Genomic DNA, 21,699 nt, shown 5'->3' on the forward strand with positions numbered 1-21,699 from the left:
TTGGCAGCATTGTGCTGAAGAATAGATAAAAAAATTAAAAACACCAAGGGAGTAAATGATAGGTTACGTTAGATTTACTACTATTTATCGTTAAACGAGAAGTGTACAAATGAAAGCGAATACGGAATTGTTTTAATTTGTATATGAAAAAGAAAATAATACAAATAAGAAATTTATAATTGAAAAATATGAGCATAATTTCATCACCTACCGGAAGATTGATGGTGCAGCCAACAATTTGTTTTCAACAGAAATGATTCAGTGGTGAATTGAAATGATAAAACTCAGCATCAAAAACAGTAAATGGATGAGACGATACAGAACATTCTTCATCATCGGAATTCTGATTTTATCCTTCCAAATTTTCTTAGCAGCTAAATTCATATCGACAAGCAAAAGCAATGAACCTGAAGAAAACAAGTGGTTACCATTAAGTTCTGGTCATGAAGTTTATACAGAACTAGAATTTAATTCTGCAAGGTCTAAATCAGAAAATAACGACGAGGAGGTTAGTTCAGTGGTACAAAAAAACAAAAGTAAAAGTAAGGTTAATCAAACTCACCTGTTACGATACGAGGAATTGGATTTTGTACCCCTTTGTCAAATTACTACAAAAGAAGCTGTTTCGGCAATAAATCGAGCAAAGACTCAGTACTGCAAGCAACTCATATCAAATATGACGTGCCTTTCTATAGAAAATAGGCTTTACCCCAAGGAGTTGAGAGGCTCTTGTCCTTCTGATGGTATGATTTCTGGAAAAGAATTGGGATGTTTCAAAGATGAAAAGAATTTCAGGTTGCTCAGTGGTTATTTTGGTGTGAATAAAAGAGAAAATTCTCCAAAATATTGCATTGATCTATGTCTACAATCAGGATTTCCTTATGCAGGGGTACAATATTCGTGAGTTCATCACAATTTTTCCTTGTAAAATCAGTTATGAGATAGAAAATAGATATTATTTTCATAAACTACACCTTAGGATTTGATCTCCACAAAATTTATTGGAGAAATATATCACGATATGTTTCGCTTCTTCACTTGAAGACCATTAAGCTCTTCAAAATGTGAACAGTTTGAGTTCTATACGATAAATATGAAGCAATCCATGTATCAACTACTCTGTGTATTCCTATTGTAGGTATACAATTTTTCTATCAGGAGATTATAATTCACTATGTCAAAATTTTTGTTTTAGTCAAAATAAATAGCAATGGTGTTTGAAGGTGGTTGACAATGTTTCATGGTGTATTTCATCAGTTCGGACTTCCATTGTCTAATAGGTATAATATAAATTGATTTGAAATCCCTGAAAAAGAATAAAAAGATTACCCGAAAATAACAATTTTCATTAAACAAAAAACTGTAATCACAAAGAAATAACATACAAGCAACGATCAAAAAAATAAAATTTTGAAATGTTAATAAAAGCTGGAAATTAAAAATATTATTAACAAAAATGAAAAAATTAAAATTAAAAGATTCCAAACCAATTTATGTCACGACGTTTTGATTGTTAGTATTCACAATCTTCTTCGGGTGATAACTGGACTTATTCCTCCGAGGTCTAACTATTTATAGGCCATTCGAGTGCTTTCACCTATTCCCTCTCTCCGCTTCATTGGTTTTAACGGGAGATGACCGTTTGGCGGGAGTTGGTCGTTTGTCTTTTGATTAGAGGTTTCCATATGTTGTGTATCTCTACGCTAGCTTGAGTAAATACATTGTTGGACAACATATACGCGGCTTCTTTGAATTTTCTCCTAAACCAGTGTTCCCCTTTGTGGATGATTTCAGCTTGAGCCCACATGATACTTGGACCCAATCCTAGGAACTAGGCATCATTAAAAATCACCTTCAACGGAATGGTTACTCCAGAGTGATGGTAGAACAGGCTTTAGCTAGAAGACAGCAAGAGCTCGACAAGGAAGAGAAGCCGCCACAATCAGTACTTGTACTTCCCCACACCAGAGGATTATCGGAGAGGATAAGAAGAATTGGTTCCAAGTACAACATCACAACCTGCTTCAGATCCGGTAACACTATCCGTAGCAGCCTCACAAAAACAGGCCACCAAACGCGGACTGTGATTCCAAAAATTACATTTACCGGATACCCTGTGAGTGCGGAAAATCCTATATTGGTGAAACTAAGAGGCAATTGAATGTTCGCATTGCCGAGCACAAGAAAGACACACAGCGAGGGAAAACCAGCAAATTAGGAATAGCAGACCATGTTTGGACCCATCAACACAACATCGAGTGGTCCCAAGCTGAGATCTTGCACAGAAAGGAACATTGATTTAGGAGAAAATTCAAGGAAGCCGCTTACATGTTGTCCAACAACGTTTTCAGCCAAGCCAGCGTAGAAATACGCAACATATGGAAACCCATCATCAAGCGAAAAATGGCCAACTCCCGCCAAACGGCCATTCCCACGGAACCAGTGAGGAGGAAAATCGAAAGCGGGGGGATAAGTGAAAGTACTCGAACGACCTATAAATAGTCATCTCTCGGAGGAATCAGTTCAGTCATCACCCGAAGACAATTGTAGATAATAACAATTGAAACGTCGTGAACTAACATGACTTGGAATATCTCAACTTTTTATTTTTATTTCCTTTTTAAATTTCTTTATTTTTATTTATTTTTGTTCAATTGTTCTATTTTACTTGTATTTTATTTCACTACTATTCATTTCAGGTTTATTTTGCTTAATATAATCTTTATTTTCAGCTATTCATTTTTAATTCTTTTCTAGTTCTTCTTTTTTGGTTGTTACAGGGATTTCAAATAATTTTATATAATAGAGAATGGAAGTCCGAACTAGTGAAATTCACACCTTAAGATTGCTATATTTACATGTAACTGAAATTTTATATCAAGGCTCTTCTATTTATCACGTTTTGCAATTTTCCTGGAGATATTATCTGTTTTAGTTCCATAATGAATTTTTGGAGAACAAATTAAATGAGAAAAGTATTTTTTGTAAAGTTCAATCTTCATGTGGAAGTAGTAGTTTCTAAAGAACATTTTCTTGGAAGCCTTGCATGATACTTTGGACCTACTAACCTACCTACACTTGTTAATCATTTTCACAGCAAGATTTTAAAATAGCTAGATTTTTTTATATTTGCATTTTCATTCTCCTTCTAATCTCTATTTGATGTCAGAGAAAGGTTCTTTATCTATATCTTAATTCTGCAATTCACTACCTTTTAGGTTCACGTTGTCACGAACAGTTTCTTCAACGTCAGATTCATGTTAAACCATCCCATTATAAACCTATCAGCTTTTCTAACAAAACCTTCGCCTCTGTTTTTCCTGTAAAAATTGCAAGTGAGTGCTTGAGGCAAAAAATCAGTTTGTCTAAATATATTATCCTTTATTACCGAAGAGTTAAAAACCATTTACAGGGTTAACTATGATATAAAAGTAGTAGGTGCTTATAACTACAAAGTTACAATTTGAGAAAATGAATAACAAAAATATAATATAATAAAATAAAATATAAATTCTCCATGAAAAACTGACATGCAGTTTCAACAATATATTCTAAGGAATCAAAATTAATATCACACAAATTTGGAATTAAATTGAAATTATCGCAAATACTTAAGATAGGTGACTTTATGTACAAATTTACAAGAGATAACACCTCCATAGCATCCACATTGTTGTTTGTACGGTTCGGTACTCTTTTATTTGAACAAATCTACAAAAATCGAGGTTTGAATATCTTCATTTTTTTAAAAATCGTAACTGTTTCTAATAGTATTAAAAAACGTTTCGCATTATATATTCATATATATTAGTGTTATTAGAGTGACTGAACGAACCCTTGTAACTTCAAAAGTAGCAGAATTTAAATTTTGTTTATATTGACCTCTGCCTAATAACTTGTGGAAAAATGTACACTTTTGCTATCAATTTCTCTTTAATGACTTTTTGATTTATAGGAATGAGTGTTTCTGTGGAGTTGATGAACCACCACTGAGTTCAAAAATTCCTGACTCCTCTTGTAATTTGAAATGTCCAGGCGACCAGCATTCCACCTGTGGGGGTTACTACAAAATCAATGTTTATCAAACAGGTATCAGAAGTAAGTAATTTTGTAGCTATCTAAGAACTGACTCTCTTATATATATATATATATATATATATATATATGGGTGTTCGGTGGTATGTGGGGTATGTGGGGCGGGGCTTCGGGTGATTATCATCACCGGACGTCTTGGTGGGGGGTGAGCATCGGGAAATTAGGGGTTTCTAGACAGTTGAAAGTCTCTGACCATCATCACGTTTGTTCAGGCAGAAAGGTCGCTTACAGCTTTAATGCAGGGAAGAAAAACTTTGTGGGGGAACATTGTCATCTTTGGGACTGAACTGAGAAAGAAGTTTGTTGACGACCGAAGGATCTGTCAATTTAATGGTCTGTGAATCCATTTTGAAGGAGAGCTGATTTGAGTTGATCCAGCTCTTTATCTGTTTATGTGTGTTAATTTCCTGTAGACCTTGTGGGTGAAGGAGTTATTGGATTTTCTGATGAGGACATCTAAGAATGGAAGGGAGTTATTGGTTTCAATTTCCATTCTGAATTTTATGTTAGGGTGGAGGTCGTTGAGGTTACCAAGGAAACTGAAGAGTTTCTAAGGTGTGGGGCCATATTAAGAAAACGTCATCTACGTATCTGAATCATCAAGAGGGTTTGTTGTTGAACGTGTCAATAGCCTTGGTTTTGAAGTCTTCAATGAAAAAATTTGCAAGGACTAGTGAAAAAGGAAAACCCATGGTGGTGCCCATACTTGTTTGTAAATGGTACCTTGGAAGAGGAAGTATGTGCTGGACATAACTAGAGTGATTGATGAGGCTGAGGGTGCCTTTGAAAATTTGGTGTTTCGGTTCGAGAATGTTCAATGTGATACGAGGATATTTGTGAATGAAGACATTACGTCGAAACTCACAAGGAGGTCAGTCTGTTGAATATTGAGGTTTTTGAGGATTTCAATGAAGTGAAATGAATTTTGTTACGTTGGCAAAAGTTCACTGATTCAAATGGTGCTTATTTTGGTTAAATTGAATAAGTATTCACTAAGATATAGTTTAAAGTAGACTAATAAAAATGGACAAAACTTTTGAAACAACCTTTTACTGTTAACAAGAACAAATTGGACAGTAATTTTATATTTAATTCTCTCATTGATTATATGTACAGAAAGATGCCAGAAAAAATGTATTTTTCCTCAAGAGTATCTAGTCACTTTTCGGAATACACTAGGATCTCGCTCTATTATAGAATCATGTTACTCGTGTTTGACTGTTGTGCTAGTTTACTGAATTTCTTAATCGCACTTCAGAAAATCTAAAATAGTGTAATGAATTACTTTAAAATATTCGTTTCACATGTATTTCGTCTGTGATATATATATATATATTACAGTGATCAGGTGTGCAGGAGAAATCTATTTTGCTGTGGTTGTTTCCATTTTCTAAATTTTGCATGAGCCTTTCCACCTATTTTGGTGAGTCATCCCACAAAGAGTCCACTAAAAATGTATATGCATAGGTTATTCAAGTATAAAAGCGTATAGTTTCTTTATTTTTTTTTTTTAATTATATGGATATTTTTTGCAAGCTTTCTATACAGATTTCATATCTTCGAACATATTTATTCTCACGCAATTCAACATTCAAATGAATGAAACCAACAAATTTCATCATTACTGTTTATATTATTTATACAAACTATGTTTCATCATGAAAATGAGAAATGAAACTTTCTATGTTTTTTATCAATTCTGTTTGTAACTAACGTTACAGCAGTTTCGTCCTAAGGACATTTTCCAAAGTTTCATTTTTCATGATGATTTCCTACCACGTAACAGCTACATTCATCAATTATTCAACTATATTTCAATTTTCAGGGTTTGTTCCTCAAGCTGCAAATATTTTATCAACAAATGTTACAAGAGAGTCTGCCAAAATTGTGTTTCTCCTAACCCTGAATGGAAGAGCACTAAGACAAGTGAAAAGGCTGTTGAAAATATTATACCATATAGATCATTATTATTATATACACGTAGATATTGTAAGTCGATTTTTTTACATTTACAAGTACATTTACAATTTTGTTATTACCTAATGCTTATTTCTATTGCAGAGGCAAGATTACCTGTTTAGGGAACTGTTGAGTTTAGAGAAACAATTGCCTAATGTTCGCCTTACACGAAAAAGATTTGCAACCATTTGGGGTGGTGCTTCACTTCTCAGAATGCTTAGATACTGTATGTGGGAGATACTCAACATAAAGGAATGGAAATGGGATTTTGTACTCAATCTTAGTGAGTCAGATTTTCCAGTAAAAACCGTTGCACAGTTAACACAGGTACTTTTAACAAATAAATAGTGATGAATAGACACTTTACCTTCACCAGCAGAATGGAAAATCTTTCTTCTTAGAAATTTTGGACTCTAGACATTATTCCACATAACCAAAATTAATTAACTTGTAATAATGTTTAATAAATAATGATTTCAATTTAAGTTGCGAGTTTTATAATTTTTTCTGTCATTTCAGTTTTTAACTTTGAACAAAAATCGAAATTTTGTTAAATCTCATGGAAGGGAAGTACAAAGATTCATTCAAAAACAAGGTTTAGATAAGACTTTTGTCGAGTGTGAAACAAGAATGTGGAGAATTGGAGACCGAGTTTTACCTTCTGGCATACAACTAGATGGTGGAAGCGACTGGATTGCTTTGTCTAGAAGATTTGTCGAATATGTTGCTAACCCTGCACCAGATGATCTGATATCTGGATTATTGAAAATTTTCAACTACACCCTTCTTCCTGCCGAATCATTCTTTCACACCGCACTTAGAAATTCCAAATTCTGCGATTCCTACATCGATAATAATCTGCATGTCACTAATTGGAAACGAAAACTGGGCTGCAAGTGTCAGTACAAGCATGTTGTGGACTGGTGTGGATGTAGTCCCAACGATTTCAGGCCGGAAGATTGGCCTCGGATTCAGAACACTCTTTCAAGACAAATATTTTTCGCAAGGAAGTTCGAGCCAACTATAAATCAGGAAGTTATATTACAGCTAGAACTTTGGTTATATGGTTTGGACAAACCTCCTAAACATGTTCAAAACTTATATGGATACTGGCAGAATGTTTATCACCATCAGGATTTAGGTAGGCCACATATGTTAATGTACTAATCTGAATAAATTAAAGATATCATTATACAAATTGTTCCCTTGAGTACTACAATTGGAGATATTTTTTGTGCTTGTATAAAGCGCTTTTCTTTTTGTGAGGTTAGAAAATTGATATTTGATATAATGGTATAGTTGAAGCAACAATGGAATTGAAATTTAATTTAAAATAGAACCCTGTATATTTTTTTAGATAATCAAATAGAACTGTGCTCTTGGTACATGTAACATGAGTAGCCGTTTCTCTTCAAAATAATGGCTTAGAAACCGTTTTCACCAAATACAATTTTTTTTGACACTATAACTCTACTAACACCTGGTTAATAGAAAATCACAATTTTTAACATGCCCTATATATACATATAAGAGCAGGGTAGGCGAACCTTTATGCATGAACGTGCCATTTTTTCTAAAGAATGTTCAATGACGTCATAGACGTGCCATCAAATAATTTCGACTTTCTGATTATTTGAAAAATAATAATAATAAATACTATCAAAACTCTTTATTTACTACAAAAAAGGTACATTTTGCAATGTTTTTTACACACGTAATTTAAATCAATGTAAAATTAGTGTGACTTCTGTTGTTGCAGGTTAGATGACAAATAACTTATATTAGGGTTGTAAGATGTTACTTTCAGCAGAATGCATGCTGAACTGGATTCATCCGTCAAACGGTTTCTAACCCAGTTTTTAATGTTATTCAACTCTGAAAATGATGACTCGCAGGCATAGGTAGATGAAAGCGTTACAATGGCATGAGCCAGCTTCTTCGTACAGTTAAATGTGTTTGGTAATGCATTCCATGTTTCCAGAATTTTGTTATTAGCCGTTTTACTTAAATTACTTGTCATTCTTTCTGTTTCAGTTAATTCCAACTCTCTCCTTGTTTCAATACATTTTTCAATCCATATTGAACTAGATTGGAAATCAATCAGCTATATTTCAAATTATTTAATTTCCAACCAATCAAAGTTCAGTTTATGAAATGACATCACATCAGGGTACACAATTAACTTGAGTATTTACGACAATTATTTGAAATGAGAAAATCTCGCTGAAAGTTCCCTAATTCAAGAATAATAATCAGAATCGTTGATATATTTTTTCAAGTTTACTTCACGATACACTCATAACGGTATTCCGACGCGCATCTCTCTGTCCGCTCTGTCCTGACTTGTGACGTCACTGCGAAGCACGGAGACGGACAACGCACAATTCATTAGAAGGAGAATGAGATTCGGTCGAATATCTCCAGGCATTTTCGCATGAAAATGGAATTATTAGTCTTGATGAATAAATACACATATCGGAAAAGTCTAGGGAAATTTTTATAACATACTAAATATCATAAAAATAAATGCATGAGGTCGTTTAATTTCGATTAAATTGGTACATTGGACCACCCTGTAGATTTCTATGCGTTGAACAAAGCCTTCAAAAACGGTAACTAATTTTTTTTTCAAGTTTTTTACAAATTGTAGGTTTTCGGCTAAAATGAATAATCTGAAAGTGTCGAGTTTGTACATTCTATGCAGTTCTTGCTCAGCAATTAAACTGGAAATATTGTGCTTTAACATGGAACGCCATCACTTACCATTGGCTGAGATGAATAGAGCTGTAGGGCTTCTTCAAGGTGGTATGCGACAAAATGATGTAGCTCTTCGTTTGGGGGTCTCCCAAAGTGTTATCAGTCGATTGTGGCGGCGTTTCCGTGAAACTGGTAGTCCAGCCGAACAACATCCAGGGCGAGGACGCGCTACAACTGCAGTTCAAGACCGATTTTTTGTCTTAACCGCAAGAAGACAACTGACAATCACAGCACCTGAGTTGGTTAACGTGTTGCAGCAGACGCACCAGGTAACCATTGGTCGTGATACTGTCAGAAATCGACTGCATGAAGCAGATCTCCACAACAGAAGGCCACTTAGATGTCCACCTTTGTCGAGAGGCAATCGCGGTAGAAGATTAGAGTGGTGTCAAGAACATCAAAACTGGGATGCAAATGATTGGGCCACAGTTTTGTTTACAGACGAATCCAGATTTGGATTTCATCCAGATTCTCGTCGAGTAAGACTATGGAGACGACCTGGAAATAATGAACGTTTGAGACACGTCCAGGAAGTCCACACATACAGAGGTGGTACAGTAATGCTATGGGGCGGAATCATGATCGGCGGCAGAACCGATCTCGTTTTTCCAAATCGCTCCCTCACAGCTCGACAGTGCCTCGACACCATTCTTCTACCTATCGTCCGTCCGTTTGCTGGTGCTGTTGGTGAAAACTTCCACCTAATGCACGATAATGCTCGTCCACAAGTCGCGCGTCTAGTGACAGACTCGCTCACCAACGAAGGAGTTGATGTATTGCCATGGCCAGCACAATCACCGGACCTGAATCCCATCGAGCATGTGTGGGACATGCTTCAACGAAGAATTACTCCGAATATGGGGAACATTCACACAACGTTTCAATTGAGAGCGCTGAATGGGCAAATGTACCTCAACAAGACATTGACAATCTCATTTTGTCGATGCACGATAGATGTAGGGCCGTAATAAACCAGCGTAGAGGCCATACTTTGTACTGATTCCAATTTTTTTTGTATTATGATTTTTTTTCGGGGTGCCAAAGAAGAGCCATATTTTTTTTAGTTTTGCTTATATGCGCACTCAGTATTTTTGACCATTCAATAAAATTTGTTGTAAGTTACATTCGTTTGATAATCACCCGTCAACTTTTTTTTTCCCTAAAGCGATCTAAAAAAAATTATTGCAATTTTTAAAAATATCCCTAGACTTCACATAAGTAGGAGAATGAGATTCGGTCGAATATCTCCAGGCATTTTCGCATGAAAATGCAATTATAAGTCTTGTTGCATAAATACATACATGTTGATTTTTTCAGAAGTAAGTATATTTGTTTCCTGAGTCTACTGAATACTAAAATTATGAGTCATTTTCTCACCCTATTGATGAAACCGAGGGTGATACATACTGTGATGATATTTCCGACTTTTGACAATATTTTTGACAAATTCAATCGGCTAGGTAATAAAATACATATTTTTTGAAGTACTTTTGTTTTCAAAAAAGATAAATTGCACATGGGTCAAATTTTCCATATTCTAATTATTTGAAGTAACAAGACATATGACAACGAGCTACAAAATGAGATAGAAGCTATTTTGGTAATTCATCTTTTCTTTCGTTGATTTAGGAACTTATTAATTTTTTTTCCATCCTGTTTTTCAAATTATGGAAACTTATTTGTTTGTTAATCTCCCGCAATCTTATATAGGTCCTTGTTCTGCACAAACAATGTAATGCATCGTATGGTATTGGGTTTTCTATCTTTTCTATGGTTCTTTGCGTTAAAGTTTTGAAGATACCTTTTTCTCTGGATAATGTATTTCCATGCATTCTCTGAAATTTGGTTTCCATTATTTGTGCTGCTTGAAGGAATGAGTTATTGGGTCTTAGAAAACCTCCCCTTGATATGAATTGCAACCAATCCAAATCTTTGGAAGAAGCTGGAAGAACTTCCGTTCCCAAATTATATTTTTTCTTGAATTTATGAGCCACATAACCCGCTATATAAGTTAATGAGTCATTGTTTATTTTTTCTTTCAATCCGAGTAACTACAACGCCTCTTGCGACATATCTGATCCATCAGTGTGACCTTTTTCATAACATGGATTTATAAAGGAATAAGGAATCAAATTTTCTTCATCTTGGAATTCCCGGGAGTTTTCCAGACATTCCGCTCCTGTTGATATATTCCCAAACATATCAGCAGTAATGCAGTTTAACTGTTCAAACTCAGGTTGTTCTGAAGTTTGTTCTAGAGGTTGGATTAAACATCCTCTTCGGTATTCCTGTTCTCAGTGAAAACTGATGCTGAGTGTTTTCCCAAAATGAACCAACGCATTCTATAAATGAAATCCAGAGAATTTGGATGATCATTAGATGACCCCATCCCTCTCATGTAAGAAAAGAAGTTTTCCAGAATATCCGTATTCAGTCGCGTAGTAAGAATATATTGGACATCGGCGTGCCTCTTCTGAAGATAAGGGAAGAGCTCAACAATTGATCTATTACTCAAAAGTATACCTTTCTGAAACCGAGTCAAGGATTTATGTTTTCCCACTCGTAGTGTTTTAATCACATTGGAAGTTTTTTCTAGTACTTTTTTCTGATCCTCTAAATTTATACCAAATGCGTTTTTAGATGGTTCGTTAGCCCTTATTTTCGTTTTCGAATTCATAACGTCAAACCATCTGTTAATGAGCTGAACGAAGTCTGATACTTGTTCCCAGGGTAACTCTGATGGCATTAATCCACTTTTTCCACAATATGAAACTGCCTTCGAAACAGAATTAGAGAACAGTTGCACTGCTGGCCTAACTTTTTGTCTTTCAGTTCCCTTCAATTCGATATGGTACTTGCTGACTTTATGTACTATAGAAAGCTCTGATGTAGATATATCCAGGAGACTTTCGAAACAGGATTTATCCATAAATGTACCATTTAACCAAAATCCTTGATCAATGAAGTGATTTCTCAATAACTTGATTAGATGAGGTACATCGACAAACAAAAAAATCCTCATAGATTCATTACAAGGATGTGGGAATGAACAATCCTTATTGTGAGCAATATTCATTTCCGAGAAATATTTCATATTCGTAGGACCTATCTCACTTACTATGGCTACCACGGTGAAACCGGCATTGAATAGTGCAGATATAATTTGGTTTAAAATTTCTTTTTTCATTGGCTGATCAAAATCATAAAACACTGGTTGCTTCCAATTACTAATGAGCCCTCATGCCATTACAGTTTGGCAAGTCTTATGTGGGCCTATCACTTGTTCATCTTTTTTATTTATATCAATCCTATTGGATAAATGGATTTCGTCGAAGGAAAGAACACACAACTTTTCAATGTCTTTCAATTGAAATGACATTTTTTGCATGAGATTGATAACATTGGTCAAAAGTCCGGGGCTGAGATTGAATGAAAAATCGATTAGAGGCAATATTCACAGTGACAATAAGTTTGATTGATAAAAGAACCTAACCTCTCTTTTTCTGTTTTTTGTTGTGCATTCGACTGAACTGAAGTACTGCAAGTGCTATCTACGTTTGTTTGTTCAGGTTGTTCTATCTCTTCAGTATTTAATTGTAGTGATGTGGAAACAATACCTTCATAATTTTCCAATTGTTGCTCTGGTAAAAGAGTGGATTTTCTCCTTTTAGCAAAACGAATTGTTCTTTCTGATTCTTCAGTTTGCTTTCTCTTAAATAAAAGGTTCAGAGTGGGCGCAGCATCAGTTTTGAAAATACGGGCGTTTTTTGTTGAAAAAGTTACCATATTGCTCTTTGACTGATAAATCTTTGAAACAATCTTTATGGAAATGAATAGAACAAATAGTTGCTGAAAACCATGGAATACCTAATAAATTATGTGTCATCATTGCTTTAATTAAAACACACCATTTTTCAAATTGATGTTGTCCTTCCTTCTACATGTTGAAATCCATTGTTTATACAGTTCTTTGCTCTTTGGGAATCGAAAATACCTAATATTGGTCCCTTTTGTCACTCTGTTGTAATTATTACAACCAAAAACCGCACAACCAGACATTCTTAGTTATATACCTACCCACTCGTATTTTTGTTTAATTATTGAAGCTTCGAATACGACACTAAATTGACAAAAGCTAATTAAAAATGTTTGAAAACCAGTCTTGACAATAATTTCGTAATAATTCTTAAACTTTACAGCACAACAGAGAACTTGTGAGAAATTCAAATTGAATTTAGGCAAGTCTAGGAAGTTACAATCCCGATATGCTTCGCATTCACGTCATCTGCGCGAACTGGACGCGTTTGGAACTAACGAGTAGCATACCGTTATGAGTGTATCGTGGTTTACTTGTTCTTTCTTGTGATAATATCGTTCCTGAAAACGTGCAATTCATCCTCGAAAGCGCGAATAAGATCTAACATGACAATAATTGTTTTGTTTGTCCTTGAAGCTTCACGTTTAATGTATTTAAATGTTGGCATGTGTCTGTAAAAACATCAATTTTGAAAGCCACATAACGTCCAACAACTGTGGGTATTGTTCAATTTTTCTCTCATTTTGCAGAAACAGTCTGATTTCTTCCAAGCGATCAACAAATCTTTCAAATACGTTCCCGCGACTCAATCAGCGAACATTATTATACATTATCAGTAAGCAATTATACACTTCTCCCAAAAAAGCATCGAATTTTTGCTTGTTTCAAGTTTGTGACGAGATGAGGTTGACTATTTTTGTAACTACCGTCATTACATCATTAAGGGATATTAAACAACTCTTAGCACACAAGGCTTGTTGGTGAATGATGCAGTGAAGTTCAAGAATCGAATGTCCTACGCCTGTTTGAAATAAACTTATGAAACCAATATTTTTACCCACCATACTTGGAGCACCAACAGTTATTACAGAAACATTTTTTAAGCAATTTTTTTCAGCAGGCGAATTTTTAACTGCCGTGCAAATATCTGTTCCTTTGTAGTTATTAGCAACGATTTTATCGCAATTAATTCTTCCATAATGACATTTCCTACACAATATCGAGCAAAAACAGCTAAGCGTGCAGATTTAGTGACATCAGTGCTTTTGTCAAGACATATAAAGAAGCATAGTTAATGTCAATTTTTTGTTGATCCGTTATATGTTTCGCGTTTTTGACTAACAAATTTGTAATTTGTTTCAAAATGCCGTTTAACAGACGATGTTCCAAATATCACTGTTCCAGAACATAAAACACACACACAATCTACCAAGTTTGAAACTCTCTGATACTCTTACTATCTTGCACTTTTTGTTTTTTGCTGAACTGGCCATAACAAATATCAGTTATAAATCATAAAAATAACTCGAATAAACTTTAAAATACAATTATATCAAGGAAATTTCATGTTATGCGTAATCAAACAATGCGTCATTAGCAATTGAAACCCACGAAAGTACAAAAACAAACGAGTGAACTTTAACACTCTGTAGCGTAGGATCATTCGCGTTCGATCGTCATAAAATACTTACTTAACACATTTTTTCTTAGTTCATAATGAATTTCGTGATCGGTGACGTGCCCAAAATATTGTGTCGCGTGCCATTGGTTCGCCATCACTGGATTAGAGTGTTAGCACATGGGGTTCTTCTCCGCTCTTGGGACTTTGTTCATTTGATGAAGCTGTTACTAGTTAACACATCTTTTTATCATAAGAAATTTCATACAGCGATTGAGCCATGTAGTCCCACACACACTTCTGTTTGGGTTATATCTTTCTGCGCTAACAAGGAGCAATATCTTGAAACAGGTCGGTAGGTGATATACTCAATTGATTTTAGAAAGGTCCTGCTACTGGACAAATAAGAAACATCTGCAAGGATTTTCTCGGTGAGGAAACTTGCATGAATTAATATTTTTTGCCCACATGAAGACATGTCTTCATATTTTTTTCCAGATTATGTTTTACTCATTAATGTTTCCATTTATTTTACAGGAATTACACCTGACGATGGTTTGCTAACAGTAGGAAATAGTATTAAAAGACGAGTATCGAAAATGTTCTCCAAACTTGATAAATCTTGTGATATAAAAATTGGAAAACTATTTCAAGTGAATACCTATCACTTCAACGATACCTATAATTTCAACGTATTCACTTACAACACCTCAGAGATGTATCAGCTAGAGATAGCCGTTCGACCTATAAGTCACATATCTGTTGTAAAGAAAACTCCATTGAATGATCACCTGGAAGTGTTCTTAGTCAGTAGTGATTATGACCAAAAGGAACAACTTTCGAGGAACTTTATGCGAATTTTGTCGCCATATTCGGAACCTGTGCTCATCTATAACTTTTTTTTTGTAAACCAAGCCCAGAAAGTATATAACATGACTTGTCTTTGGATCAGTCCATCAGGTGATCTTAATGATGTTACTGAGTATACAATTGATGAAACCTCTTCAATTGGACATGTCAAGCCAAATTTGAAGCAACCTATATCACCTGGTAAGCAGCTTTGAATTTTATAAAAATATATCAAGTTTTGAAAAAAAATTCATAGAAAAATATGCATTCTAAATTCAGATATAATACATTCGTTATAGAAACTAGTTAGTTTTCTAGGTGGGAATTCAGATTTTGTCAAGTTTAAATGATATAATGCAAGAGATTTTTTTGTGTAATAATGAAGAATCAGAAATCCAAAATTCTTTTTTCTTACAAAAATCAATCTCTTCTAAAAAATATCTTCCTTTTCAATATTTGAGCAAAATATTATAATTGAGAAATTCCTAGCAGAAGTTTTTTCACATTTCTATGAAAGTGTGTGCTACTATTGCCTACTACTATTATAAAACAATGAACTGTTGATTTGTGATGTCGAAGGACTAAGAATATAAGTAAAGTTCCATGACTTGGTACTGATTTATTGTCATGTCTATGCTTTTTGTATATAGGACAACCTATTTCAAAAATAAATAAAATAAAAATCGTCAAGAGAATTTGTAATGGCCATATAATTTAAAGAAAATCATGTACATAATTCAGAGTGGTAGTCCCTAAATTTCATTTTATAAATGGAGACCTAGGAATTCATTCTTTTGTTTGGAAATAATGAGTTCAGCACTAAAAGTAATGTAATCTAAATTGCATATTAGTTTTACTATAATAAAATTGTCTATTGTATGTATTTGTTGTAATCCTAACACATTTTTTCAAATGAATAACTGTCTAACACGGTCTAACACCAGGTTTTTGGCACAATTTAAATTATTTTGTTTACTGAGGAACATTATATTATCTACTTTTGAACCGAACCTAATTTGGGGGTTTGCTGTGGAAGTTATAATTATTGAATTCTTATTTAATTTGAACTAGTCATATTATATATTATGTGGACACTTGTCTCGAACATATGTTCTGTTTCAACTGTTTAGTTTGTTGGTGAGAGGCATAAAAATTAGAAGTGTTCGGCGATTTTCTGCTATCAAAAAAAATTTAACAATAAATTTGCATAAAATTTTGTGTAAAAAATGGAATTAAGAGAAAAATGTTTACCACTGATACAAGCTTTTCATAGAAGGTCGAGAAGATGTGAATGACGACGCTCGCCCTGAAAGCCCAAGCACATCAAGAACCAATGAAAATGTTAAGATAGTGATGAAAATTGTTATGGAGAATCGTCAAATCACTATTAGAGAAGTTGCTGGGTGTCAGCATATTGGTTGGTTCATGCCATACAATTTTTTCGAAAATTTTGAGCATGAAACGTGCAGCAGCAAAATTCGTTTCAAAATTGCTGAATTTTGACCAAAAAAACTGTCGCATGAGCATTGCTTAAGAATTGTTGAATGACGTCAACGGCGATCCAGATTTGCCTTAAAATGGTCATAACTGGGTATATGGTTGTGACATCAAAACCAAAATCAAAAAAAGCACGCCAAGTTCGATCAAATGTCAAGGTGTTTCTCTCTGTTTTCTTCGTTTACCGTGACGTAGTGCATCAGCTCTTGCCACACGGTCGTACGGTCAATAAGTTGAAGTTAGACACCGCTTGCGAGAAGCGAAACGAAGAAAAAGTCCGGTATTGTGGAAAAAATATTTATGGCTTTTGTATCACGATAATGCACTTGGTCACTTGCCATTTCTCGTTCGTAACTTTTTGGGCCAAAAACAACACCGTAATCATGCCTCAGCCGCCGTATTCACGTCTGCTACTTTTGTCTATTCCCGAGATTGAAGAGATCCATGAAATGATGGCGTTTTGCGACGATTGAGGGGATAAAAACCAAATCGCAGAAAGACCTCAAAGGCATATCAGAACTGCTTCGAGAATCAAAGAAAACGGTGAGACAAGTGTATTATATCTGAGGAGGACTATTCTGAAGGGAACAAAATAGAAATTGATGAGTAAATAAATATTTTTTGAGAAAAATTAAAATTCGCCTTATTTTTTGAACTGATAGCATATTTGAGCTATGAAATATGATATTTTGATTCAGTTTAAATATATTTTTTCAAGAAACCTTTTTTTAACTACAATCACTATATCATTGTTGAGTTGTCAGTTGAAATAGAAACTGTTACCAGAAGTAACTAATGTGTTTGTTAAAGGAAAATATGTTGATAATTATAACAAAATTAATATTATAGTAATTTTCCCATTAACAACACTATTGAATGTATCCAGAAATACTGTATTGGAGGAATCCAACTCGTGAAACAATTTTAAATTGATTAATAAATTCTGGTGTATAATAGTCAACATCTAAAATGGCATTTTTAAATTGTGTTACTGTGTGGGTCCCTTTTGTCTTTAGACAAAAGCAGCACTATCAGCAGCAGGAATTTATCGCATAACGTGCACTTTTGGGAAGGTATACATTGGAAGCACCAGAAGATCCATGGGAACAAGGCTTAAGGAAGCCTGAAATAAACTACAGACTATGCTAAACAGACAAGTCAGCTGTGGCAGAACACATACTCAGTGAAGGAAACCACAGGGTTATGTTTGAAAACACGGAACTCATCGTTCCTGACCAGAGATACCATTAGAAAAAGAAGCTGTAAACCTCAATCGAATATGGAATGCCATTCAGCATAATGGCAGGTAGAAAAGGGTCAACGAACGTTATTGACAATTTACCAAATGCAGGTACAGGTATTATCACGCCATATATCCAGTCATCGGAGATATTAACTCACTATGTATAAACCTCTAAGGAAGTTAATCACTCGCACCAGGGAAACGTCAGAAAGAAGATCCAAAAATCCACGGCCTTCAAACCCGGAAAATAGAGACACTGAAAAACTTGGCTGCAAAAGCCTTAACTATTTTAGATTTTTGTTTCATCAATCCTACTTCTTCGTTACTTATTAGTCATAATGTTGATGTATTCTGGATTCAACATTGGTTACTTCTCATGGAATTGAAACATATATATATTTATTTATTTATTTCAACGGACAAGCCAATTTTTACAAATATCTTTTTATAAATTGTACATGTGCTTACAAACTAAAGATACATCAGATGTTTTTAATCGTTTTTTTGAAGGATAATAATGATGAGATAGTAATGATTTGCTGATTTCAATATCCTAAATATTGTTTCATTCTGACCATAATTGGTTCTACAAAAAGGAATTTTAAAAATATCACTATTTCTGGTTCTTCTATCATTCACAGAGAGAGTAGTACAAAGCTCAACTATTTGTGGAGAATCAATATAGCCGTTTAATACTTTGTGGACAAACACAAGATCTGTTTCAAGTCTCCTATGAAGTAAGGTGTTCATGTTCAATATGTTCAATATCTGTGAGTAGTTATACTCTCCTCTATTTAATCCTAACTGAAAAGCAACATATCTCAAGAATTTGTTTTGACACCCCTCTAACAACTCAACATCAACATTATAATAGGGTGACCATACAATGGAGTTATATTCAAGAATGGATCTTACTTGTGCACAATAAATCAGTTTTATAGATTCAACACTTAGGTCTCTAGCAGAACGAAGTGTAAAACCTAACATCTTACGAGCTCGAGATGAGGCTTCCGTTATTTGGTACTTAAATGACATTTTTGAGTCAAAAATGACACCTAAATCTTTTATTTTATCCGTTACTGCTAAATCATTCCCGTTGATTTTATACGAGTAATCATATACATTATTGATCCTTGAGAAAGTAATTTTTTGACACTTATCTGGATTCAAATGCAAAAGGTTGACGTCACACCAGCTAGAAAACTGTACCAAATCACATTGAAGTGCCTGAGCATCTGATATATTTTGTATTGATTTGAACACCTTTAAATCATCTGCAAACATTAGAAATGAGCTGGAGGTAAAAAAAGTGGAGACATCATTGATAAATAAATTGAACAGTAATGGGCCTATGTGGGATCCCTGAGGAACACCTGATGGCACATTTATCGGTTCAGATATAGAGTTGCCATATTTAACGTATTGAACTCTATTGTAAAGGTAGCTTTCAATCCAATTTAAAACATCTCCCTCTAAACCCAAGGCATTCAACTTAGCAATCAGTAGGTTATGATTGACTCTATCAAAGGCTTTAGAAAAATCTGTGTATATAGAGTCCACTTGTAGCCTATTTTCAAGATTATTTATGATGTAGTTTTCATAAAGTAATAAGTTCGTAGAAGTTGATTTCCCTTTGGTAAAACCATGTTGTTGATTGATTATGATGTTTCTAAAATCGAATGAAAGTTTTCTAGTGATTAGACAGTCCAGCATTTTGGGCAACTCTGACTGATTGCAAATGCCTCTATAGTTTTTAACATTGTTACGAAGTCCACTTTTATGAACTGGTTTGATACAGCTTTGTTTCCAAAATTCTGGGAATATTCCTTTTTCAATAGAAAGATTGAATAGCCAGTGCTAGAGTATAAATACAATTTTTAATCAGGTGCAAGGGTATCTTATCAGGACCTGTTGTTAGTTTAAATGGTAGTTTCAAAGCTAAATCTATAACTTCCTTAATATCTATGTTATAGTGGCAGACGTAAGCTACATTTTGAAATTTGAATTTGGGGATTTCATTGACCGTAGTGCTGTCATAAATATTTGAGAAAAATTTTGAGAAAAGATTAACTATTTCATTAGCGTTATCAGTAGAGATATCATCATAAACCATACGGGAAGGGAGATTGTAAAGTTTCTTCTTATCATTAATATATTTCCACAAGTATCGGGGATTAGTTGACATATTATTTTCGGTTTTTGAAATATATCTACGATAGCACTCATCTCGCATAGTTTTACAATGAGATCTGAGATATTGAAATCTATGAAATGCTTTTACATCACCACTTTTATATTCTCTATGTGCTATTTTCTTATCGAGTATGCTTTTCTTCAAGTCTTTGCTGAACCAATTAGGAAAATTTGAGGATTTGAACTTTTTTATCGGGACAAAATGATAGATTGCATCATATAGTACATTATAAAAATTCATTATAGATAAAATTATATCTTTTTCAAGTAATAAAGTTTTCCATTTGATGCTAGCAAGAAAATTATTCATGAGGATGTAGTCACTATTTCTAAAGTCATAAAAGTATTCCTCAACTTTTAAATCAGGTAATGTTTCCATTTCGAAATCAAAAGTTATAGCTGAGTGATGGACACTATTGTGAAAGATGAATTCGACTGGATTATATACTAGAATATCTTTGTAAGACGAAAATAAAAGGTCTAGGAGGGTATTTCTTGAGTTTGGAATAGTATTCAACTGATATAAATTATGGTAACTGAAGGAATGCAGCAATACATTTGCCAGGGAATTAATCTCACAGTCGACATTCAATCCAAGTTCATCATTAAACCATATAGCATTTGGAATATTATAATCTCCACAGAGTATCATTTTGTGATTCGGGAAAGAACTCATAACATTGTCAACAGTATCAACATGGTTGTTGTATATTTCAATATCTGAAACTGGAGGTATATATACAGCACCAATAATTATGTATTCTTTCCCCAATGACATCCTGACAAAAATTTGTTCAATATTATTCAAAGTTCCTTCAATATGATTTGCGGATAATGAGCTTCTAGTTGCAATTAAAACACCACCACCTCTAGATTTCGATGACCCGGTTGAGTCTCTGTCTTGTCGAAAAATGTCATATCCTTTTAACCCCAATTCAGAATTTTGATAGTCTTTTGTTAGCAACGTTTCCACAAACACAATGACATCGTAATGAAAAGACATAACTGCCTGCTGCAATTCTAGTAGTTTAGTTCTTAAGCCACCAACATTTTGATAATAGTAACTTATATGATTGTGCACTACTTTTTTACAATTTGTTGAGTAATTTGGGGAACACCATTGAAGTATCTTATGATCACATTTTCTCCCTCATTTTTTCTCCTTTCCAATTCTTCTTTCAATTTCTTCCAATAATTGACTTGAAGTCGAGTCAAGTCGGCATTGATTGATATATGTTGACCTCTCAATGCATCCTTTTTTGCTCTGATGATTGAATCAGCATCATCAGAGTTACTAAGAATGACTTTAAGTGCACGGAAGACATTTTTGTTCTTTTTGCCGATTCTCACTGCATTGATAATGTTCAAGTTTTTTTGTGTTATTTTAGAAAAGATATTCTTTACTTCATTAAGGTCATGGGAAGAATTGTTCGGCAACTCAGGCATGTTAAAGATCATAACATTTTTTTCCTTTTTTGTCGTTCCTGTAGTTCGCTTATATAATCTTCTTCTGGAAAGGATGTTTTAGTTTCCTTTTTAATAGGATGTTTAGAACAGTAATTATTATATCACATCAATTATTTAATTTTCTGGATACATTTTCAACTGAGAAGTTATCTAACCAGCTCCAGAGTTATTTTTATTTATTTATTTATTTATTCATTTACGGGC

General features: G+C 34.1%; 1 protein-coding gene across 1 annotated transcript in view; it reads left to right on the forward strand.

The window, feature by feature from the left end:
* Window positions 1-21,699, forward strand: part of oxt (Xylosyltransferase oxt) — a 22,789-nt gene continuing 1,090 nt past the window's right edge. The window contains exons 1-6 of the mRNA XM_023169451.2: window positions 1-900; window positions 3,956-4,098; window positions 5,921-6,084; window positions 6,157-6,381; window positions 6,574-7,195; window positions 14,784-15,296. Coding sequence (XP_023025219.1) covers window positions 275-900; window positions 3,956-4,098; window positions 5,921-6,084; window positions 6,157-6,381; window positions 6,574-7,195; window positions 14,784-15,296 — 2,293 coding nt within the window. The 5' untranslated portion in view covers window positions 1-274. The remainder of the gene's footprint in view (window positions 901-3,955; window positions 4,099-5,920; window positions 6,085-6,156; window positions 6,382-6,573; window positions 7,196-14,783; window positions 15,297-21,699) is intronic.

Source organism: Leptinotarsa decemlineata, unplaced genomic scaffold, assembly GCF_025532065.1.
Source record: "Leptinotarsa decemlineata unplaced genomic scaffold, Ldec_3_MD MMD2_tig00026317_RagTag_RagTag, whole genome shotgun sequence".
Lineage (NCBI taxonomy): Eukaryota > Metazoa > Arthropoda > Insecta > Coleoptera > Chrysomelidae > Leptinotarsa > Leptinotarsa decemlineata.